The 25,556-nt window shown below is 44.7% G+C and overlaps 1 protein-coding gene across 2 annotated transcripts in view; it reads left to right on the top strand.

Annotated features, from left to right (window-relative positions):
• The window catches only part of MTERF3 (mitochondrial transcription termination factor 3), a 257,285-nt gene that overhangs the window by 178,073 nt on the left and 53,656 nt on the right, over positions 1-25,556 (top strand). For both annotated transcript variants that reach the window (XM_086966030.1, XM_086966029.1), the window contains 2 exons: positions 9,306-9,377; positions 18,744-18,905. In XM_086966030.1, coding sequence (XP_086822156.1) covers positions 9,306-9,377; positions 18,744-18,905 — 234 coding nt within the window. The remainder of the gene's footprint in view (positions 1-9,305; positions 9,378-18,743; positions 18,906-25,556) is intronic.

Raw genomic sequence — 25,556 nt, 5'->3', positions numbered from 1 at the left:
ACGTATACATGAGTCTCCTCGCATCCATCGCGCGTCAACACACCTCAACATCATCTCCTACGCAGACGACACCCAGCTGATCCTCTCCCTCACCAAAGACCCAAACACCGCCAAAACCAACTTACACGAAGGAATGAAAGAAGTAGCCGAGTGGATGAAGAACAGCCGTCTAAAACTAAACTCGGACAAAACGGAAGTCTTCATCTTAGGGTCATCCCCCTCTGCCTGGGACAACTCATGGTGGCCACCGGCCCTGGGAACCGCACCCATACCTACGGACCACGCACGTAACCTGGGCTTCATCCTGGACTCCTCCCTCGCGATGACCAGACAAGTCAACGCCGTCTCATCATCATGCTTCAACATCCTACAATTGCTCAAAAAAATCTTCCGTTGGATCCCCACCGAAACAAGAAAGACGGTCACCCACGCACTAGTCACAAGCCGACTGGATTACGGAAACACCCTTTATGCCGGACCCACAGCCAAACTACAGAAAAAACTCCCAACGCATCCAAAACGCCTCAGCCAGACTCATTTTGGACATCCCTCAGCAAGCTCACATTTCCGACCACCTGAAAGACCTCCATTGGCTCCCTGTCAACAAGAGAATAACATTCTGTCTCCTCACCCACACACACAAAGCCCTCTACCACCTAGGACCCGAATGCCTCAACACGCGACTTTCCTTCTACACCCCTTCCCGCCAACTACGATCGTCCAATCAAGCCCTCGCCGCAATTCCGCGCATCCACAGATCCACCATGGGGGGAAGATCCTTCTCCTACTTAGCGGCCAAACCCTGGAATTCCCTCCCCACCCACCTCCGCCTTACACAGAACCACCTCTCCTTCAGAAAGCAACAAAAAACTTGGATATTCGATAAGTAAAGCACCTCCCTCCCTCAAGTGCCTTGAGACCCTCTGGGTGAGTAGTGCGCTATACAAATTTTGGAACTTGAACTTGACCTCACCACCAATGGTAGACCCCACAAATAGAACTTGAAATGCAATATGCCCCACATGCACGCAAGCGCTTCCTTTTCAACAATGGAATAGTTTTAGTCCGCACCCCTCGTGGCCCTAGAGGCAAAAGCAACTACATGATCTTGTTCGTCATAATTTGATGTCACCCAATCCTTTTAGACTTGTGTCGGCAGTAAGAATGGTCTTCCTAAAAAATGCCCAAGTGTGATCATGCTTCCAGTATTTCTCTTGACCAGCTCAAAAGCACCCTGGCGCTTTGCCGTCCAAACAAATCTCTCACCTTTCTTCAATAATAACTGTATGGGCTGAACTAGACTTGCAAAATTCTGAATACATTTGTGGTAATATTCAGTTGGCCAAGGAAACACCATACTTCATCCTTGCTGGTAGGTTCAGGAGCATCACCAATAGACTAAGCCAAATTAGGTTTGGGACTAATCCCATCACTGGAAATTGTATGTCCTAAGTAAGATACCGAAGCCACCCTGAACATACACTTCTCCTTCACCATTCAGACCACAATCACGCAGCCTTCCAAGTACCTCAACCAGCTTCTTATCATGGTCTTCCTCATCTTTGACCTGCGGGGTGCCATAGAGCTTGTCGTTCAGCCCCACGTTGTTCTACATTTATATGTGGCCATTGGCCGACATAGTTTGGGAATATGGCATCTCCATCATACCATACGCTGATGATACTCAGTTAGTGGTGTCACTTGATTCCATGATTAAAGGGGAATCAGATCAGCTTGCGCCATGTTTGGAAAGGGTAGTGTAGTGGGGGACAAGGAGCTGTCTGAAGCTGACCGGGGACAAAACAGAGCGGTCCTCGGAAACTCAGGAGCCCGAGGCATCTAACTTGCTGGCCAAGATGCTCAGAGATTGCCCCAGGCCCGAGCACTGCTTTAAAAACTTTGGGATTTTGGATTGATAAGGAGCTGACTATGGAATAAACTGGCAGGCACTGTCTTTGGCTTACTTAGAATGCTTCGCCAGATCCTACAGCTTATCGCTTTACAGCTAAGAAATACATGCTCTAGTCACATCACTTCTGGATTATGGTAACTCCCTCTTTTTGGGCGCACTTAAATATGTCATCAAGAAACGACAGGTTGTGCAGAATGCTGCGGTCAGACTTTGGTGCAAGTTTCCTATTCAGGAACCAGTGGGAAAGTATCCAAGAACCCTACAATGGCTACCGGTTGAGGCTAGAGTCAAATTTAAAGCACTCTGCCTAACGCATTGAGCCATAAATAACAGGAGACTGTAAAATCAGAAACCTGGTGGGCCTATATGTCCCCAACAGACGTCTTAGATCCGGCACAGAGCATCTATTAAAAACAACTAGAATAAAAAAAGCCAGATGTGGTGGAAGATCTTTTACCCATCTGGCACCCAAGTTATGAAATTCACTACCTCGGGAACTCTGATTCTAGTTACAGAATATACCTTTAGGAAAAAAACTGAACACCTGGATGTTCCACCAGTTCTGCTAATTTCCTCTCCTGCTATTTGCACCGTATTTGACGCCTAGTGCTGGGAAACCCTTGGGTAGCCATGCACTCTACAAACCCTTATAACATAACATCTTTACCATAGACCAAGAGGTCTTCCTGAAATATTTTATTCTGATCAATCTCTTCCAGTACTTTCAACTTCACCCTCTGGAAGTATGCCTCAGCCGATGCCAGCCCAAATGTCATATGGACGAAGCGGTAGGCAGAAGTAAGACAGAGGTAAGAAGTTTGGACTCCTACTCAATGACACCTGGTGATAGGCAGCTGAAAGGTCCATCACACTAAACAACCATGCCCCCTTCAGAAAAGACCACTCTTGTCCAATATTCAGCAAAGGTTGCCTGTCAACCAAGATGTTTCTATTCTGGTACTTTAAATCGATACACAGTCTCGAAATTTTACCATTAACCTTGGGTGCCAGAACCACCAGAGCTAGACATTCGGAGGATGCATTCTCCTCAATCACACCCAATTTCAATAACTTGCCCAGTTCTTCCTTCAAGGGATCCAACATTAACTGTGGTACTTTCCTCACTGTATGCATAACTGTTCTCACTCCCTCTTTCAGCACAATACAGTGTTGGCATCCTTCTAATTTCCCATCAAATACTTAAGAGAATTTCAACACTATATCCTGGTTCTCTTGTCCACTATACACCAACATCAATTGTTGACGTGCTTTGGGATTGAGCGTGATACCCAAATCCCTCTGGTGCCTCCACACCAACAAGCAGTCATCTCTTTTCACCACATACACCTTTCCCCAGGCCTTCCTTCCCTTGAAATCAATCAACATAGGAACATACCCCGAACATCCGTGGCTGCACTACCATAACCAAAGGGCTTGATATCCGGTTCAATTAGTTCAATTCCATCACCACCATACACATCCTCCTAGATGCGATCAACCACCACAGTGTAGGGTGAAGCCGAATCTGCCAAAATAGGCAATTGTTTTCCCCCACTCATCACCTCATGGTGGGGTATGCCTACTCCATCTCCATCACATAACACGATCTTAGAGATTGATTACCTCATCCGTGCCCACATCTGTCACTGCAAATACCAGCTTCCTGGCACCCTCACTAACTTCTTCAACTTGATGCCCTACTTTACTTTCTTTACTCCTCTCAGAAAATCCTTTGCATACTCTAGCAAAGTGCCCCTTCTTTCCACACTTGCAACACACTGCATTCTTCGCAAACAATTCAGATAATTTGCTGTGTGTTGTCCGTTTGATTGCACTTGATTTTGCTACTCTCATACTGCCCCTTTGCCTCTTTCACACTCTTAACTTCTTTTTTTTGCTGTGACTCTGGAGACACCCCCAACATTGTGGTCATCCATCCGCATTTCCTGAACCCAACATGCTGAATTCTCAATGATAGCAATTGCTTCTTTCAAGCTAAGGCTTCTTTCAGGCTAAGGTTTTTAGCCAACATCTTCTCCTCTACCTTAACATTGTTTATACAGCACACCAACTGATATCAAATCAGCCAACTCCCCAAAATCACATGTCCTGGCCCAGTTTCTCAACAAGCCACATAGTTACCTATGTGTATCCCTTTGCCTTGCTGACGGGCAAAGAATGTGTGACATGCTAACACTACATTAATCTGGGTGCCAAATGCATTTCTAACATTCTTACTGACATTTCATTCACATCTCTGGGATCACCTTCCCCATTCCCCACCGGAATATTATCTATACCAGGGGTCTCCAAACCGGTCCTGGAGGGCCGGATCCATGCCAGATTTTTGGGATATCCCCATTGAGATACATGTAGTAATTTTAAAAATCTGGCATGGATCCGGCCCTCCAGGACCGGTTTGGAGACCCCTAGTCTATACTCTTATATATATTTCTCCGTTCAAACCCCAGATTGTGTACCAATAGTCCTTGTTTTCTGGACGCAGAAAACGTTTCACCCCCAATGACTAATAAATACGAATCAAAGACTTTCTCCCATCTAAACCATGGTTGAATTGGCTCCACCACTTCACTTAAAAATTAGGGCGGGGGGGTGAGTTGCATCATCGCCTTCATCCTCATTGCATATGTAGCAAAACACCACTTCCGACAAAACAGTAAACCCCAAAAAAACAATCTAATACAACTGGCTAACAAAAGAAACTAAAACAAAAACCTGATAGTACACAAGGACCGCCACAGCAGAGTGTCTTTCTTCACTTCCTCAGCTAGACAAAAGACGGGTCCTCTTGCAGTCCGATACTTAGAGTTCCTCCAAATTGAGGAAAAATTACCACAAGATGGGAACAGGGCGGCACCACACAGGTGAGGAAGATTCAGTAGAAAATTACCTATAAGCACCAGTACAGCCTTAATCATGATCTCCAGTCCTGACTTCTTGCTGCAAGATTCAATGCAGTCCAGACGAACTGCTCTCATGGGCACGTACACCTTGACACGATGCACTTGATGTGCGAAACCGCCCAATCCAAGATGCCAGATCTCTATGTCACCATTGCGATGACGTCACATGCTAGACAACGCCCAATCCTGGGAAAGCAGTAGTCCTGCCTCTTTCTGCTCATTTCTGACCTTCGTTTTGCCTCTTTCTGTTTGTTTTCCCCCCTCTTCCTGCCATTTCCCTCCTCCTGCCGTTATCTTCCTCGCGCTACCCTGTGCCCTGCCCTACCACAGGACCTACTGTGTGACCTTATGAGCAGGTCCTTGTGCCAGCTCCCTGTGAGACTCAGAACTAGATTACCTTATAACACTCAAAACACAATGAATAAACAGCCAAGAAAGTTAAAACACCACAAAGTCGTACCGACCAGCGCTTGGGAACGTAATGTGGCTCCGGCGTGGAAGCGAGTTCGTTCAGACCTTAAGTCCTGGTCCCGTATGCCTCTGACTCTGTTTGGCAGATCGGCGATATTCAAAATGGTAGCACTTCCTCAGCTTCTGTACCAGTTACAGAATCACCCGTACCCGATCCCGTCCAGATGGTTCCGGCTGGTGAATTCTGTGCTTGGGCAATTTCTATGATAGGGGGTAGGGTGCGCGTAGCATTGCGCACATGCTTCCGGTCCACTTACTGTGAAGGTCTTGCGTCCTCGGACATCCTCTTGTACTACCAGGCATCACACCTCCTGAATCTTAATGATTGGTGATACGGGGATAGGAGAGACCCGGCGTATTGGTGATACGGGGATAGGAGAGACCCGGCGTATGCGCTGGAGCGACAACTTATGGGGCGTCACTCGCTACACACACTCCTGTACACAGCGCCATTGTGGGGTGCGATGCCATCGGCCACACGGGTGGTGTTCCAGATCTGGAGGCAGGCGCTGCGGCGCATGGGTTGGTGTAACCCCCTGACTCGGGGGACCCCTCTGTGGAATAATGGGCGCCTGCCCCACCTGGCATCCCTGCAGGGTTTCCGGGGATGGGACGACATAGGTATCGGAACACTGGGAGATGTCATGAGGGGCATGACACTCAAGCCCTTCCAGGACCTCCGGAGGGAATTTCATATGCCACAGTCACAATTCTATCAGTACCTTCAGTTTCGCCACGCCTTCTAGACTGGAAGGTCTGAAGTCTCTCCCTGAATTTAGTCCGTTGGAGGCAAAGGTTTTTATGGGGGCCTGCAAGAAAAGAAGATCTCCCGGATATACCAATCCCTGGTTACTCATTTCTCCCCCACACTACAGCAGCTTCGGGGAGACTGGGAGGCTGACATGGGCCCTCTAGAGGAGGAGGACTGGATGGAGGCCTTGGCGGCGCCGTGGGGTGTGGCAATAGCAATGCGACTCCGTCTGGTTCAGTTTAAGTATCTCCACAGGGTCTATTTTACTAGAGCACGACTGTGACGGACGGGGCTGATCGCTTCCCTGGAGTGTCTTCGCTGTGGTCAGGAGGAGGGCACCTTTATGCATACTGTTTGGCAGTGTACATCCTTGGATCGTTTCTGGAGGGGGGTCTTTGCATGCCTCTCAGAGGTGCTGGGGTGGGGGCTCCCTCGAACACCACAGCTGGCCCTGCTTCATGTCATGGAGGGGATAGGGTGCAATGTCTGCAAACGACACCTCATGTTGTTAGAGTTTACACTGGCGAAACAGGACATTTATAAAGAGTGGAAGGCGACGCGGGCCCCCTCGGTGGCTGCATAGAAGAATGGTTTAGATTTTTGCATGGGGTTGGAACAGCTTATCCTTGTAGCCAGGGGTTGCCCACACAAGCATTATAAGATCTGGAAATGGTGGGCAGACTATCGTGGCCTATGGTTAGAGCCACCAGCGGGAGTGAAGACCCATCCACTGAGGTAGATGCGAGAGTTTTCTAGGTGCGGGGAGGGCCGTGGGGGTGCATGCTACTAGGGCAGGGCTCTTTGTTCATCAAGGCTGTGAACAGAACTATGCGGACATGGTGCGATTTCAGGGGGGGTGAGGGAGGGTGGGAGTTAGGGGGGGGAGTTCTATTTCATTCAGCATGCTTGTGTTATGCACTTTGATATTACTTATAAAAACGTCGATTGTTTTCATGATTGCATATGTCTGATGCAGCAGATGCCTCTGGTGCGCAGAGCCCTGCGTTGTCTAGGCTAATAGACAAATAAAGTATGCTTTAAAAAAAAAACAGCACAAAGTCTTGCCCTCGATCAGTTGAAGCATGTTATGATAAAATTCAATACATTTTGGTGCTACTTTTATTCACCTTTTACTCAGTGTAAGTGAATAGAAGCAAGAACATGTGACAGAGTCAAAACCTATAGATGGACACTAATAAGCTGATGCCAAGATCTTCTGTGGAGGCATTCAAGTGAAGACCATGATGAACTGGTACAGCTAAAACCAGCAAGAGCAGGCTCTACTATTTTCTAAAATCATTGTTTCATTGTGCTAGCTTCAGAATGAGGCTACTCTTTTCTAGAGTGGTTAAGGAAAATGTGCAGTATACTACACAGGATAACATGATGGAGATTTTGTCTCAATAGAGATATAGCTCCTCATACATGATTAATCATAAAACTTGCACAATAATTGGGCAGTACCGTCTGACCTGCACCTGACCCCAAAAAGACTGCACCGATTTATGAAGCTGGATTAAGTATGATAGAGCCAAGTCCAGTTTTAAATGTTTATAGTAGATTTTTGATGGGATTCACATACATCTCCAGGAGCAGTCATGCACATCAGTTATACTAAATGATTTGCGGAAATACTTCCTTTGGCCAATATTCTCTTGCGTAGATGTGTGGCGAAAATGTTCTTGTAGTAAACCACTTTCCCCTTACGTCATTTGAGATTTTTTGTGAACTTTTCCATCCTATTTAGAAGTTTACTCCAAACATGTTTGGAAGTATTTTTGTGTGGTAACAACTCAATTGGAAAGGATTTTGAATATCTGCAAAGGCATGACTTTGTGGGAATTTACAACATATTCAGTGGACACCCTTCTGCTTTTGTACAAAGTCACTCACTCTACCTCCTACAACAACTCTCCTCCCAGAAACTACTCTACTGGCTGCACTTCCGTCAGCCCCCCAACAACTCTCCTCCCAGGAACGACTTTACCGGTTGTCCTTCCATCCACCTTGTCCGAAGCACACTTATTTCTGAAGAGTCTAACAATCACACACACCCCTACGCTCTGAGCATTTCTCCAACTTTGTTACTTGTAACACATCGCACACCTCTGTTTGTTCGGTGATCAAAGATCCAACAACATATCCTACTGTCACAATCTCTAGTGCCTGACATCCTAAATCCAGCCAAAGCTCAATCTGCCCAAACAACCACTGAATTCACATCAAAGCCTTCCATATGCGTTCTCATCCAAACTTCTCTATTGCAATTACAGAAACCTGATTTCCTTTGTCCTCATTACCACTATTTCATCTTATCCTCCCACAAAGATGCAAGATCTTCATCCCTGTAACCCAGAATAAAATTGTGTCAGTTCCACTTACCCAGAACATATCCAGGCCCAGGTTAAGAGCTTCTTGTATCCTGAATGCCAGAGGTATTTAATGTTGATCCACAAGGGCAGAAGGTGTGCCAGATTTTCAGGATGTGTGCATGTATGTACACTTTTTCCATACACTGGCACATTTACATAGTCACTGGTTTCTATAGGAATCTGAAATGACTTCTGAACCAATTTTAGGCATCAATGCTGTGTATCATTTACAGCTGAAAGGTTGTGTGGAGATATTGGAATGTGCATCTGACCTTACGAGCCTATTACCACCTAATTCTGACTAGAACCTGAGGTCCCCCTTCGTACCCCTTATTAACTCTGTACAAAGTGCACACGCACTCATGTCTCCCCCAACCCTCCCCTCTGGGACAATCCCAGGTTGGAGTAACTTTCTTGTATTGGGAAACCACCGAAGGATGGGGAGTACAATGCTGCAGAAATGTTTATATGATATCATTACAGGTGTTAACCCGGGGCGTTTTTGTATTGTATTGTTTGCAAATAGAAAATGCTAATAAAGAAACTTTGGAAAACAACTCTGTACAAGCCGCGTTTGACACTTCATCCATCAATCACCCTGCTGTATCCAGTACAGAGGCCACAGTAATAGGCTGCACCAGTGTAACTACTACCCGTGTTCATGCTTCACTCCCTCCTCCCCTCTAACTATTGTCATATTGCAGCCAGCCCTCTTCATTACGCTCCTTTAATCTCTCATTAGCTGTCGACATGTGGGTTTACAGGAGCGTATACAGAGAATCAACTTCGCATTTGATTTTAATTCCTTAATGTGTGTGTATTTCATTATGCATACCATAAGTATAATGATGAATATATATATATTCTTTACACAGACTAGAGATCTGGTAATTCGTTATCCAAGAATGCTCACTGGAAGTCTGGAACCCATAAAAGAAAACCTTAAGGCAAGTATGCTATACAATACATTTAAATCAAAATCTTGTATGTGCAACCAGTATAGGTAAAGTATATAGTATGACACATGTGATGTGTTGCTTCTCTGTGTAACAGTCTTACATTATAAACACTATATAAATATGATAATAAAACCGAAGCAACCTTCCTCCTTCTGGAGATCAAATAACATTAAACAAATCAAATTAAGATTCTGTCATGACAACTGTTTAATGTGCAGTCCATCCAGTTAGATGGTGGTTCCAGGATATGTGCACGAATGGGTAAAAAACCAGGAGACATTCTGTGATTTAAACCTGGCTTCCCCCAACATAAATGTTGTGGCCCTGGGTATATTGCTTTTATCCTGCAGTGCGTCTGTTAATTAAACTGCCAAGATTGAAATACCATTGTCAATTAGGTAGGAATCCAAGCGTGAACAGATGGCTTGATTTCACTCCACCAACACATATGGGCAACTAGGCTAAATTTGCCAAAAGAGTTGGTCCAGGGAGAAATCCAAGAATTTTGGAGTCGACTCCTCACACAAATCTTTGGCTGCTATCCACACCCTGGTAGGATGGTACAACCAGGGCGAACTCTACCAAAAATAACCATGGCTGGATTCTTGGCAGGGATCCAGAATATACGAGATATAAATGTCTTGGGGTATACCACAGGAAATTTCCTTTAATAAGTGGGTACCCAGGACAATCAAAACAGAGTCTGGGGTTATTATTGAGTGTCAATGTCTCAATTACACCTTATAAAACCGACATGTTTGGCCCACATTTATAGCCCATATGGGTCCAACCCTTCGTCAGGGCTTTTAGCATTCCTACCTGTCTAAGCAGTCATGCCTTGCATATAAATTAGGCCTAAGGCTCTCACCTGGAGTAAGGATTCTTTATTTCAGAAATCCCTATAATCAGGTGGTTCAGGGATCATGTGCATCTGACTGGAGGCACCCTCCTGTAGTCACACAGGACCTGCCATTAGAACCTACAGCTTCCTTCAACAGATGTTGCAATAGGATGCCTGCTGTTATAACCTACAGCGTTCCACAACAGTGTTGTGGCAACATATTTCTTGTCTGCAAAGCCATGTTTTTAGTAGTTGTCTGACTTTCAAATAGTTGAGAGCTGTTCTAGTCCCGAGGGGGGGAGGAGTTTCAGTTGCAAGGGGAACCACGTATGCTCTTCTTTTTTAACTTGGGTATTGGCAGGTAGTTCATATGAGCAGCTCTTAGAGTTCGTTTGGAGGTGTTACTTTTGAATTCGGGCTGTGATAAAGGCTGGGTTTTTTCCATTGATGGTTTTGAAAATAGTGCAGCCAGTTTTAAGATTAGTCCTTTGTTCCACCGGAAACCAGTGGAGCTTTTTCATCAAAGGGGTAATGTGACACTTTCTAGGTTGTTGGAAGATCAACTGGGCTGCCTTGTTCTGGACTATTTGAACCCTGCGATTGAGGCATTTTGGGAGGCCCACATAGAGGGAGTTGGCATTATCTATTCTAGAGAGGACTAGGTCAATTATAGCTTGAAAAGAGGTGTTGGAGTGAAGAATTTTCCAATATTCCTGATTCTATGAAGTAGTAAAAAGCAAGAAGAGATTACCGCTCAGAGTTGGGGGGTCATAGAGAGTTCCTCGACAACAAGGACCCCTAAACCTTTTACTGTTTTATTGGGGGAGAGAGGGGCACCCATCACAGAAAGTCAGAATTATGCTCTCCAAAAGTCAAGCTTACTCCAGGTGATGACAATCTCAGTTTTATCTGAGTTTAATTTTAGGTGGTCGCGGTTCATCCTGTCATGATGAACAGCATTGTATGTTGGAAAACCTCCTTTTTGATTCAGAGAAGTTGTCAATGTTAAAGAGTAACAGCATGCCTTCTGTACAATTCTAGATTTTGAGATGTGGAGAGAGGGAAAATCCTTGGGGAACTTTGGGTGAGTAAAAAGGGGTCAGGCGGACAGGTTGTGATCAGTCCTTTAAGAATGAAATGATCCAATCGACCACTGTGCCCTGCCATCCTGTTGCCTCGACATGGTTATCAGGAGGTTATGGTTGTTGATAGGTCAAGGAGAACCAGGGCGTGAGTGTGGCCCCTGTCACATTCTTCACCCATGTCTTCAGTCACAGAGAGGATGACCACTGCAGAGGAGTGAGCTGGGCGGAAGTCAGCCTAGCAGGAGTTGAGGAATTTGTACTCCTTCATAAAGCTGTCTGTTTGACCTGCGGTATGTATTTGGAGTCACAAAGGAAACCGAGACCCTGGACCCAAAAAGCGGTGCCATAAATATTCCCACGAGGATTGTGCCTGTCTTTTTTTTATATAGATTAACGCAAGCGGCGCCCATAATAACTATGCCTGATCTGCGCCCTTTTTTCAATAATCATGTGGATATCTGCTCTAGCTTATTCATCAGGCTTTTCCGGTGTCTGTGACCTGGAATTCTGTTAAAGTTGAGACTCCTTTGGTATAAACTGAGTTTTTGACCAGAAATAAGAGACTACTGTAAACATCCTACTCTTTGTCCTGAAGATGGTCTAATTGATGCATTTGTCAAGAAAGACCGAAAGGTCAACAAGCTCATCTAATTCCCTCGCACCTTTTGCGTTTAGGAATTGTTTTCTGCTGATTTCAGAACCATTTCCTATTTGTTGTATTATTTGGAATAGATGTTTACACCTATGATTTGAAGCTTTATTTTTCTGTATACTTTTCAATACCCTCTATCATGGTGTTTTGTTATAACCTTATGTATCCCCCCTCGATTTGTTCACACAAAATTTGTTTATAGTTTGAAAAATATATTCCGTGTTGTGAAACTGTCTATCATAGATTTTTTCATATCCCAAATCAATGCAGTGATGCCTAGATTACCTAATACGATTTAGAAAAGGGGGTGGTGATGAACAGAGTGTCTGAGTTAAACAGACCACTCTTACCCAGTCCAAAGATCAGGGCTTGATCCATCACCGTTATTTATCTCACTGCCCCATCCCAGCTCAGAACCTGGCTATATGCAAATCAGTCCGTCCCTGGCCCAGTGCATCATGGGAACAGGGCAGACTAAACTACCAAGCCAATTCTTCACCAGGAAGGAGACAAGCTACCGGGGACCGGTTTCTGGCATTTCAGCCTTCTTCGGCCCGGCTTGCTTGAATCCTGATGGAGCAGTGAGAAAGGGACTCATGTCTGAGTATACCCTGCCACACCTATAGTGGCCAAAAACGATTTAGAAAAGGGGGTGGTGATGAACAGAGTGTCTGAGTTAAACAGACCACTCTTACCCAGTCCAAAGATCAGGGCTTGATCCATCACCGTTATTTATCTCACTGCCCCATCCCAGCTCAGAAAAACGGTGTTAGATCTAGCCCTGATCTATTGACAGGGTGAGAGCTTTCTGCTTAATTCAGAGACTCTGTCCCTCACCACCCCTTGTTGTAATTATTTTTGTCCACCCTAAGCGTGGAAGGGTATTCTCAGATGTGAGACCCTTGCTCATTGCACCATCAGGATTCAAGCAAACCGGGCCGAAGACGGCTGTAATGCCAGAAACCGGTCCCCGGGAGCTTGTTTCCTTCCCAGTGTAAGAATTGGCTTTTGTAGTTTGGTTTGTCCTGTTCCCATCATGCACTGGGACAGGAACAGACTAATTTGCATACAGTCAGGTTCTGAAACTGGGATGGTGCAGTGAGCTAAAAAACGGTGTTGGATCTAGCCCTGATCTATTGACAGGGTGAGAGCTTTCTGCTTAATTCAGAGACTCTGTCCCTCACCACCCCTTGTTGTAATTATTTTTGTCCACCCTAAGCGTGGAAGGGTATTCTCAGATGTGAGACCCTTGCTCATTGCACCATCAGGATTCAAGCAAACCGGGCCGAAGACGGCTGTAATGCCAGAAACCGGTCCCCGGGAGCTTGTTTCCTTCCCAGTGTAAGAATTGGCTTTTGTAGTTTGGTTTGTCCTGTTCCCATCATGCACTGGGACAGGAACAGACTAATTTGCATACAGTCAGGTTCTGAAACTGGGATGGTGCAGTGAGCTAAAAAACGGTGTTGGATCTAGCCCTGATCTATTGACAGGGTGAGAGCTTTCTGCTTAATTCAGAGACTCTGTCCCTCACCACCCCTTGTTGTAATTATTTTTGTCCACCCTAAGCGTGGAAGGGTATTCTCAGATGTGAGACCCTTGCTCATTGCACCATCAGGATTCAAGCAAACCGGGCCGAAGACGGCTGTAATGCCAGAAACCGGTCCCCGGGAGTTTGTTTCCTTCCCAGTGTAAGAATTGGCTTTTGTAGTTTGGTTTGTCCTGTTCCCATCATGCACTGGGACAGGAACAGACTAATTTGCATACAGTCAGGTTCTGAAACTGGGATGGTGCAGTGAGCTAAAAAACGGTGTTGGATCTAGCCCTGATCTATTGACAGGGTGAGAGCTTTCTGCTTAATTCAGAGACTCTGTCCCTCACCACCCCTTGTTGTAATTATTTTTGTCCACCCTAAGCGTGGAAGGGTATTCTCAGATGTGAGACCCTTGCTCATTGCACCATCAGGATTCAAGCAAACCGGGCCGAAGACGGCTGTAATGCCAGAAACCGGTCCCCGGGAGCTTGTTTCCTTCCCAGTGTAAGAATTGGCTTTTGTAGTTTGGTTTGTCCTGTTCCCATCATGCACTGGGACAGGAACAGACTAATTTGCATACAGTCAGGTTCTGAAACTGGGATGGTGCAGTGAGCTAAAAAACGGTGTTGGATCTAGCCCTGATCTATTGACAGGGTGAGAGCTTTCTGCTTAATTCAGAGACTCTGTCCCTCACCACCCCTTGTTGTAATTATTTTTGTCCACCCTAAGCGTGGAAGGGTATTCTCAGATGTGAGACCCTTGCTCATTGCACCATCAGGATTCAAGCAAACCGGGCCGAAGACGGCTGTAATGCCAGAAACCGGTCCCCGGGAGCTTGTTTCCTTCCCAGTGTAAGAATTGGCTTTTGTAGTTTGGTTTGTCCTGTTCCCATCATGCACTGGGACAGGAACAGACTAATTTGCATACAGTCAGGTTCTGAAACTGGGATGGTGCAGTGAGCTAAAAAACGGTGTTGGATCTAGCCCTGATCTATTGACAGGGTGAGAGCTTTCTGCTTAATTCAGAGACTCTGTCCCTCACCACCCCTTGTTGTAATTATTTTTGTCCACCCTAAGCGTGGAAGGGTATTCTCAGATGTGAGACCCTTGCTCATTGCACCATCAGGATTCAAGCAAACCGGGCCGAAGACGGCTGTAATGCCAGAAACCGGTCCCCGGGAGCTTGTGTTCTTCCCAGTGTAAGAATTGGCTTTTGTAGTTTGGTTTGTCCTGTTCCCATCATGCACTGGGACAGGAACAGACTAATTTGCATACAGTCAGGTTCTGAAACTGGGATGGTGCAGTGAGCTAAAAAACGGTGTTGGATCTAGCCCTGATCTATTGACAGGGTGAGAGCTTTCTGCTTAATTCAGAGACTCTGTCCCTCACCACCCCTTGTTGTAATTAGATTACCTAATAGTCAGCCACCATGTGGGTCTTGACCAAGAAGTAATTGACTGGAATAACTCAACTGAGTGTACTGAACAAAATCCCTTGTAGGCATATTTACCTATTAGTTGTTCTGCCCTAGCCTCCAAGGGTATATTGGGTTTCCCACTTTTCTGTTACTCCTTCAAAAAGGATCAGAGGTTTCGAGCAACGTGTGCCTCCACTACATTCGCTAAATAGGGTAGTAGGGAAATTATTGATAATTTTTCAGTTCAAATGGGTCTTTGTTGGTTTTCTTTCAGGGGTACCACTATAAACTCTTTGAATGAGCTAGGTACTTTGCCTTGGCTAAGGGACAGGTTAAAGAGAGAAATAAATGGACCCGAGAAATTAGAGAATACTGTTTTAAGGGCTTTCGGGGGACAAATGTCATTGGGGAACCTGATGTGACTTTGATCAGCAGGTCTACAAGGCAATGCATGCTAATAGCGGGAAAGGCGGAGAGGAGGACAGGGTTTTTGTCGAGTCGGGGAAATGGGTAGAGGGACTCTGTCAGGGTTTGAGAATTCGGAGATAATTCTAAAGATCTCTTTTGCTTTATTCGTGGAATTCAAGATTTTGTTTGTGCAAAAAGGCATGATTAGCATTTTATATTCTTTAAGTGTTTTGGTAGACTTCCTTTTATCAGACGGATAACTGTTCCACCATTTGTGTTCATAGCGCCGTAATTTAAATTTAGCTAGCTTTAGATCTTCTGTGAAACGTGGATACATCATGTCTTCTGTCCTGTTTTGCTTTAGGGAGAGGGGCCTGTGTATTACTGGCTACCGCTAGCCAAACAGTGATTGCTTTCCCATAAACATTTGTCATCATTTACATCAGGTAGGGTGGTTGCCATAGAGTCACTGAAGGAGTTCAGATCTACTCAATACCAGCTTCATATAAACTAACCCTAAACATTTTTAGAGTTGCTTAACCTTCATTGGATGCACATCAAAAACCTCTCCTGGCTCTCAAATTCACTGTCACATCTTACAGGGAAAACAGTGCCTTATAAACGGAATTATGAGACAGAACAAGTATTTTAATACCTGAAACATTTCTTTTTAGAAGCTCCCACACTTGTTCAAACTCAGGAATGAAATCTTTTTACAATGGAAACCAATGTTTTTCATATCACTATTGGAGCTGTACCTCTTTAAAAACAAACATCAGATGGTAAAGCATATCCAGTGGCTTGTTATCCCCACGATCTTACCTCTGCCGAAATAAATTATACCATTTTCGAAAAGGAACTGTTAGCCATTGTGTAAAAAACTGCCATCTTTTGCGTGGTGCACCCCCAGATGTTTGCCCTATCTGTTTTTGTTGGTTGTACACATCTCTTCAGTTTAATACTGGTTAGCAGAGTAAATTACTTGTGGTTTAATTGGCATACTCCAAATTGGTATACTTAACTTGCTTATGTGTCCCTAGTATATGGTAGAAAATGTACCCAGGGCCTGGAAGTAAAATGCCACTTATGGATTGCAGCACCTATTGTGCCATCCACTACAGTGGCATTGCAAACATAGCTTCAGGCCTACCATTGTAGTTCGACTGTAGCAGTGTAAAAACTGCAATTCAACCTTTTGAGATGTCAAAGCCTCCCTTTAAACTATTAATAAGTCACTTCTGAGTATGTCTTGTAGCCCACAAGGCAGGGTGCATGGTATTTAAGAGTAGGACATTTAGAAATTTGATTTTATCATGCTTTTACTGCTTCTAGAACCCGGAAACTATAGTCATTGTAGCCCTATGTAGAAAGCTAGTGTACACATTAAAATATTAATACTGTATCTCTGGAATAGGACTAGTTAGAATAATAACTAAACAACTATATTTAATGGTAAATAAAAATCCATTTCAGTGGTGAAGCCAGAATTGTAATAAATGTTTAGGGAAAGTAACATTTAGAAATTTACCTTTTTCCCTGCCTGAAGTTGCAGGATTGTAATTTGCATTGGCTCTGTAGCTTATCCCAGACAGTAATTTGCATTGATTAGGTGTAAAATGCCTCCCAGGGGCAAACAGTAGGCTGGCCTTAATGGGCAGAGATGGCTCCTCTCAACTCCGCTGAATATGAAGGGTGGGTTGTGGACATCCACTTTCACACTATATTGTCAAATCCTGCTTGACAGGTCTTCTGTGTTGACATATAACACTTAGTGCACACTTGAACCGGGAAAGAACAGGATGCCGAGACAATTCACTATCCTGTTGCTGAATGGGCTTGCTTTTGTCCTGCCAGATTTCTGTCCCTGGGTTTGTTGTGGGTACAGTGGCTACTCCAACCTGAATTTCAGTGTTTGATGTGGCTGGAAAGGACACTAGGATTACTATAGTAAAAAAATGCCCAAAGTGGGTTGGTTGGACCCTGGGAACTTTTACCCCATTGGTTAGGTTGTGCCAGAAGTCCTTCCAACCCACTAGCTAGTGTCAGGCAGAAATGTGAAATCTCCTGGCACCCACTTCAGAACACTCATTGTAACTGCAGAAGATTGGAAAAGGACTGGACCTGCTGCCTATCTACCTGAGAGGGTCTCTGAAGGATTGGACCTGCTCCGTTTTGTATCCAGGACCAAGAAGCAGACTCCAGCGATCATAAAGCTGGATGGGATCCTACTGTTTGTCTCTTGCCTCTGCCTGACACCATGTAGCCTCTAATATCCTCCACTGAGGGTCTTTAAAGTACCCTCATGGTGAATTTGGTCTTAAAGGGCAAAGTCAGAAGGTAATATCTTTGACCAGGATGAACCTGGTTGGTGAATACGACTCGCGCTCCATCACTGTCCACCATAAATTGCGCCTAGATCCTGGACTACCGAGACTATCATTGGCACTCTGTGATTTTTTTTGGTGCTCCCATTTCTACTTCAATATTTAAAAACACGTATCTCCAGTTACCGATTGGATTTTTGTCATTTTTATGTCCTTTTATTTATAACATTTGACTCTATTTTTTCTAAATTGTTTTTGGATTTTTATTGTTTTGCATTCTGACTAGGGCTCCTGATTTTTTTGTATTTATCTTTTTCTGCATTTCTGTATTTAACTATATTTATTTTTTGCTATTTTGTTCTGCATGAATCCATGTTTATTTTGGTCCTTGTTTAAAAAAACTAAGCTGCTTCGGATACATTTCCAAGTTTATTTAACCAATCTATATTTAGTCATGTTTGAATATCCAATGAGTTTTAGCCATTTACATTACAATATAATCGTATGAAATCATTTAAGGCAATGAAGCACATATGACGAAATCTCCACTAGCTAAATGGTGTTAACTCTGTCCTTAAACAACATTTGACCTCTACTTTTACTAGAAGGATCTCATATTAGAACCAGATGACGCCATAGACAGACAAAGCGTGCCATCGACAAAGCTGAAAAGAGCAACTGTAAGACCTACTCAGGACACAATACCAGCATTTTACCTGCACCCTATCTATTTATCAATGACGCCTACTTATTTTCCAGTCCATTTTTCAAATATCAGCAGTCACATTCCCGAAAAGAATTCTCAGGCTGTGACCGTCTTTTACTTCCTGGGCTTATCACTGAACAGAATGTAATACACTTAAGAAAAATAACGTCACCTGAAACTAAAAATAAATATGATTTTTAACACAAAGAAATTGAATTTGACCAAAGGTGAAAGCCTTTCTAAGCTGTGGCACTTGGTTATAGTCAATTAAGTTATGGAGTAATATTTCAGACAGGAAGCAGTCAAAGAAATGTATTAGTTTCTAGCGGATTAAAAAAATCGTTTTTCTACATTGTAATGAAGTCCAATATTTAATCACATTGTTTTTCAGGTGTGCCAAATTGAAATGGGTTTTCGTGAGAATGAAATACAGCACATGATAACGCGCGTTCCAAAGATTCTAACTGGAAACAAGAGGAGGCTGACAGAATTGTTTGACTTTGTTCACAACCACATGGCAATTCCTCATCACTGCATTGCAAAATTCCCTCAGGTAAAGTGAACAATAACCTGGGCTGCGAGTTTACATATTTTCACAGTACGACTGCAGGCTTGACGTTTTTGATGCGCTGGATGCTCCCTTGGTGGAAGTGAGCGAGTGCCATAACTAACACATTTGGTAGCAAGCCTACACCACCGGCTTAGGGGTGAATGTTCTCTTCAAACGACCTCGATCAATAACCTCTGAAATAATTGGCTTACATTTTGGGACTTTCCAAAAAATGTTACAGCATTGATCTACAGCCAATTAAAAAGTGTCCAACTAAACGCGATGAGGTTTCCTAATTGTGCATCCAAATAACGTTTATTTGTGTAAGTATTATGTGGCATTGAGTCCTATCACTTGATAATATACAATAACTAAGTGCCATATTACTTGTACCTAGACAAGTTTAAAATTGGAGTAAATCACATTTTCATCTTTTGTGCCTATTGTTTAATAAAAAAATGAGCAAACATGTTTTAAGTCGGGTCGTATTAGATAAAGAGTTTTTACTCTCTGATAGAGTTCTTACTTTTATAATTGAAAAAATGACATTTCTCAATTCCCTAGTATGTGCTCAGCTAAAAATAGGGAGATGACACCATATTTTACCCTAGTTAAAACCCATAGATTAGATTTGGAGCATTTTGTTGTTCCTGTTCTTATTACACAATAAGCAGAACTTTGAGATTTTATTTTCATGGTATTTTTGCTCTGGCACAGCCGGATACATGGTATTGCCCTATTGCCGACAGGCCATCATTTATACCATTTAATTATATCCTAATTTCACAAGTGCAGGATTTTATGATTGACTTGGTTTACATCATCCAGGTATATCCTGTTAAATCAGCGTTGGTCACCAATGACTTTTCAGTATTTCTTGTATACGCATTACGATGGATGCTAATTGCAACATAATTTCTTAGTCTTGGTATGGAAATATGTTAATTGTGTCCCTGCTTTTTGACTTGGCCAGCAGCATGGCGGGCTAGACATGTCCGACGGGAGCTCCGACAGCCCCGCAAATATCCTATCTCATATCCTGCCTTCCTAGCCCCATCAACCCGCAAATTGATAATGAAAGAGGAAACAAAACTTATGAGAATGAAATATCAGGGGGAAATCACACAAGGGGAGAACAGCGAGCGGTAGCAAGATCAAGCTCGAACAGCAGGCCGCGACTCCCAATGGCAGCGGCGCACAGAGTAGGGTGACCAACTGGCATGGGTCCAAATTCAGGACGGTGAGTGTAAAAATTCAAGACAAAGGGTTAAAATTCAGGACAAAAATTCAGGACAGGAAGTCAAAATTCAGGACAAAACGTCAGGACAAAAGGTACGTTTTACAGACACATCGGAGGAGGTCGCGCAATATTATATAGTTAAGTCCATCCATATCCAAACATATTTAACCTTTTGCAAACCTTTCCATCATGTATCCTTCCATCAATCAATTCACTCATCCATCCTCCATCCACCCTTTCACTCATTTATTCATTATCCATCCATCCACCCTTTCACCCTATCCATTGGTACACTCATCCATCCACTCTTCCACCCATCCATCCACTCACTCATCCATCCAGCCTTTAAGCCTTTCACCCATCCAGCCATCCTTTCACTTACTCATCCATCCACCCAGTCACTCATCCTTCCACCCATTCAACCTTTCAGTCATCCATCCTCCCTTTCTCTCTCCATCGACCCTTTCACATAGCCATCCTTCCTTCCTTCCACCCATCCATCTACTCATCCACTCATGAATCCATCCATTGACCCTATCAGTCATCCATCCATCCTTTCACTCCTTCACTCATCTATCCATCCTTTTGTTCATCTACCCTCCCTTTCACTCACCCATCCTTACACCCACCCTTTCACTCATCGGTCCATCCATTCACCCTTTCACTTATCAATTCATGAATCCATCCACCATTTTACTTATCCATCCACCCATTCACTCGCCCATCATCCACCCTTTAACTCATCCCTCCATCCTGAGGTTCCGTGACAATTGTAAGTGGTGTTTTCGACTCGCACGAATATGGTCGAGTCCAGTATCTATGAACCGCAAATGACGAGTTTTGTAAGTGTGCGCAGTTTCGCTGTGCTAACTTAAACCGTTCGTCTGTTATGTGGGTTTCTCATCTGTACCCACGGGTTCCATCTTAGATACGGCATCCATTTTGTCTCTTGCCCTCAAGTAGCCAGCGAACGGACGCTGTCCGCTTCGCGACCCTGGGACTCCCAAGATATGGCGGAAGACGCATGTTCTTTGTAAGTGTCTTTATGACGAGGGGGATGCTACTGTAAGGCAGATGGCGCCGCTCGAGGCTCATCTTGCCGCACGGGCTTATTGTCTCAGTCGTGCATCTCATTAGGCACGTCCCTTTGATGCCTGTATCTCGTGCTTCTCGACACTCCCCTTTTACACCCTTTTCGATCTCCCTACTGTCTCCGTCTTCCTCTGCACCTGTCTTCGTTCCTATTTCGATCTACTTTACTGCTGATTGGAATTTGCTAATGGTGGGAAGATGGGTTTTTACAGTTGGGAATCGCCAAATGTTTCCGCACTTATGTTCCGGACCTTGTGTGTTTTAAAACGACCAAAGCGACCCCTCTGGGAGCTAGATGTGGGAACTGAGTTATAAACCTTTGTGTTCAATGTTAGCCTATGGGTAAAAACTGTATAAAAGGAGCGATCCACAAATACAATTTGAAGCAGTCTCCCCGAACTACACTCGATGTACTTCCTGTGACTTCTGTGTTCCCTGCAGTAAATAAACCTTGACTCTTTGACGCCGAAGGAAGTGTCCCGTGTCTCTGTGACTTGTACGCCGGAGCAGGTTACCCACGAAGGTTTCAGGTGTTGTGCCCTGGCACCGCTGGGTCCAAAGAACCCAGTCCTTCAGTTGGCGCCCAACGTGGGGCTGCATCAGTGGTACCGGTCCAAGCCCGACGATCGTGAGGAACTTCGTGTGAAATCTCCGAGGGAAGGTGCACCCCGCTTCATCGATCCTGTTGTCGAAATAAGTGGCCCGAAGACTTTTCCCGCGAAGATTCCCGCCTCCTAACGGCTGCGACGGACTGCTACCCTGACTGTAGACCTGTTTTGGCGCCTGGCGTAGACCTTGGTATAGCGAGACGATTGACGGGCCTTCCTGAGGACGCCATTGATCTTTGAGTTAAGTATTTGTGGGTCGCTCCCAGAGTTCTTGGTTGTAGACACTTTAGCGAGTGTCTTTGTTGTAAACACTTTAGCGAGTGTTTTTGTTGTAGACACTTTAGCGGGTGTCTTTGTTGTACACGCTGTGTGAGTGTTTTTGTCGGTGACACTTTGCTAGCGTACTTTGTTGTTGTTGTATTTGTTTGACGACTGCAGCCGCCAAAGACCGAGGGTTTAGTTCTTTGCTGGGACTTGGTAAATCCCGAAATCCCGTAACCCTTGAAGTTTGTGAAACTCGGCTAGTGTGCAAGATGCCTGGTCGCAGTACTTTGTTCAGTTGCTTTAGACCTTGTGGTGCGGATTCCCTGCTGGAGGACTCGTGTCCGATACCTCCGGTTGGAACTCCTACATATGACTTATATAGCAAACATGGGCTAGGCCCGATTGCTTTTAACGATTATTGGATCAAATATACAAAGAAAGACGGCGATCTTCGTTGGCCACCTCACGGTAGCTTCGAAGCGTCGATCTTAGATAATTTGGAAATAAAGTTGTTCGAACGTAAATCAAGGCCGGCCATGTTTGATGCCTTTCGGTTCTGGCGCAAAGAAGCCCGACAGAAAGAGATCAGACAAAATAAACGTAGTCAGCGAGATACTGTTGCTACTATAGTGAAGAAAGCTGAGCAGTTTCAGCGTGATAAGGAGGATAAGGATAAGGAAGTGTTTGAGAGATTACAGCGTATGTCCATAGACAAATGCTATCCTGTTTTGCCTACGGAGTCGGATAAGAAGGAAGAGGCAGTTGAGGATTCTTTAATGTCCTATCTTATGAAGTCGCCACCTCCGTACGTACAGGGTACCGCAGCTCCTGTGGTCCCTGCCGTACCTGTTCTTCCACCTGTAATTCCTCCACCAGTTCCTCAACCTGCACCTGCTCTTCCGACTGTTCCTGCTCTTTTGCCTATTTCTATTCCTACTGCTCCTCCGCTTCCACATACTCCTGTTCCCGCTACTGCTCACGCTACTGCTCCTGTGTTGTTAACCCCTGTTGCTGCTAACGTCTCTACTCCTTCTCTTGTTAGTCCTGTGTCTTACTCTTCTCCCTCTACTCGTAATCGTGATTCTCCCCTTGCGACAAACTTCTTTCAGTCGCTCGGACCTGTTTTTGGGTCTGCAGGTTCTGATGGTCCACAGAGACGTAGCCAGCTTCCTGGTAATAGAGAACGTGTTGCGCTATACAATATGGCGATGGGTTGGATGATAAACCCTGTTAGAAATCCACCTCGTGTTGTCCTCGAAACGTTTGATCAATTCAACATACCTACTCAGAGATATGTGTTTGATGAAATGTGCAAGTTCTTACATGATCAGATAGCGGCCAATGCGCCTGACGAGGTGCTGACCGCCCTGTCTGAACTCCGGCTTCAGTTCGCAACTGGACTGATAGTCGACACTAATGTCCGACGTGCTATTGAGCGGTTGCTATCTCTTCGTCCCGCTCCTATTCCTCATGCATTGTTCGTTGAGGACATTGAACAACGAGATGGGTCTGGCCAATATCCTATGCGTGAAGTTCCGCCAGTTTGGGTACCCGCTGATAATACTAATGCTAATGCTCCAATACCAGCACATTTCCAGAGAGTGTGGATACACCTCCCTTGGAAACGATCGGAAGTGCTTCAGGTGAAACAAACTTTGCCTGATCCTCGCAAAAATCCTGCGGGGTATTACAAAGAATTATCGCAGCTCGTAGACGCTACGATAATGAATCTGGCCGATATCGACATGTTGTTTGGCAATGTCGTACCGCAACCGGTATGGGCCAAGATTCGTCACCAAGATCACGCGAATGAATTAGGTGGTGATTGGGCTGCCATTACAGCGGCAGACGCTGGACAAGTGGCTGCTACTAAACCCGATCAGTTGATTGAACTTCTTCCCCAGCGAATCATTACATTAATGAAAACGCTTATGCCAGCTATGAGGGTAAATTGGGACAAGTTGTCAGCCTGTAAGCAGAAGAAAGATGAGAGTGTTTCAGACTTCTTTACGAGGTTCGAGGAAACATTCGTCGATCATAGTGGGCAGGATATGGGTACTGAGGGTGGACAGAGGTTGTTTGTGGATAAATTCGTATCGAACTTATTGCCCGACTTGAGCCATAAATTGAAAAATTCAGAAAGTTCATGGGCCGTTTCTACCTCAGCTCAGATATTGGCTACGGCACAATATTACGAAAATAGAGAAAAAGAGGAAAATGACCGTGCCGATAAAAAGACGAAAGAGCTGAAAACTAAAGTGTTGTTACAACAAGCATATCCGCCGCGTTCTAATCAGAATGCGCCTCAACAGAATAGATCGCAATCGAATCAATCGCAGCCGCGTAATGATTCATCTTTTCAGAGATCTTCATTAGGGTACAATCAATGTGCTTATTGTAGACAGGAGGGACACATTAAATTCAATTGTCCTGCTTTAAATGACCGTAGTGGTGGTAATTCGTCTAGAGGAGGTCGTGGTGGTGCACAGCACGCATCACGTGGTAGAGGTCGTGGTGCTCAGAATGATCGCTCTGACCATTCATCAAATTCTAATAACTGTTTCGATCAACGTGGATCATCGCAAGGACGATCTGCGCAGTACAATGTAGACGATTATTACGTCGATCAGGGACCTGACGATAGTAATTACTAGGACAGCCAAAGACAAGGAGATGGAGTGGTATCAGTTCCGGTTGATCAGAGAGGGCCTTACGTCGCAGTTGCTACATCGGGCGTCGTTGAGCCTTTTCTGTTGGACACTGGTGCAGCGAAAAGTTCTATCATGCATTCGAAACTCCCTGGCGCACCTTTGTCTGGCTTAACAAATGTTTCCGTTGGATTCTCTGGCGCCCCCGTTAGCAATCCAGTTTCGCGCCCTTTGCCCCTTAAAATTGGGCCACGTGAGCTCGAAGCTCCATTGATTTTGTCTACTGGTTGTGGCGAAAATCTTTTGGGTCTGGATTTGCTTAAACGCTTGTATGCGACTTTGTATTGTTCTCCTGCGGGTGTAAAGCTTACGTTAGGAGAGAGGGTAGTCTCTCCCATGTACTTGTCCCTCGATAAGCTTCCACCGGAATTGAGTTCTCTTCCTGCATCTTTGTGGGCGACGGGTCCAAATGACGTGGGCCTACTTGATATCTCCCCTTATGTTGTTCAGTTGAAATCGAATGTGCGATTGCCACGTATTCCCCAATATCGTATCTCCCTTGATGGTGAACGAGCTTTGTTAGCGATCATCTATGATTTGATCGAGAAAGATGTCATTGAAGAAACTCGGGGAAACGTGTGCAATAGTCCTGTACTGCCCATTCTTAAACGTACTGATCCTACCAAACCGCCTGTTTATCGTTTTGTTATCGATTTACGGGAGGTAAATAAAATTGTGGTTCCTCAATTCCCTGTTGTGCCTGACATCACGGCGCTACTGACTCTGATTCCAGCTACTGCTT

The sequence above is a fragment of the Lissotriton vulgaris genome, chromosome 4_1 (genome assembly GCF_964263255.1).
Source record: "Lissotriton vulgaris chromosome 4_1, aLisVul1.2, whole genome shotgun sequence".
NCBI lineage: Eukaryota > Metazoa > Chordata > Amphibia > Caudata > Salamandridae > Lissotriton > Lissotriton vulgaris.
This window is presented reverse-complemented; position numbering and strand designations above follow the sequence as displayed.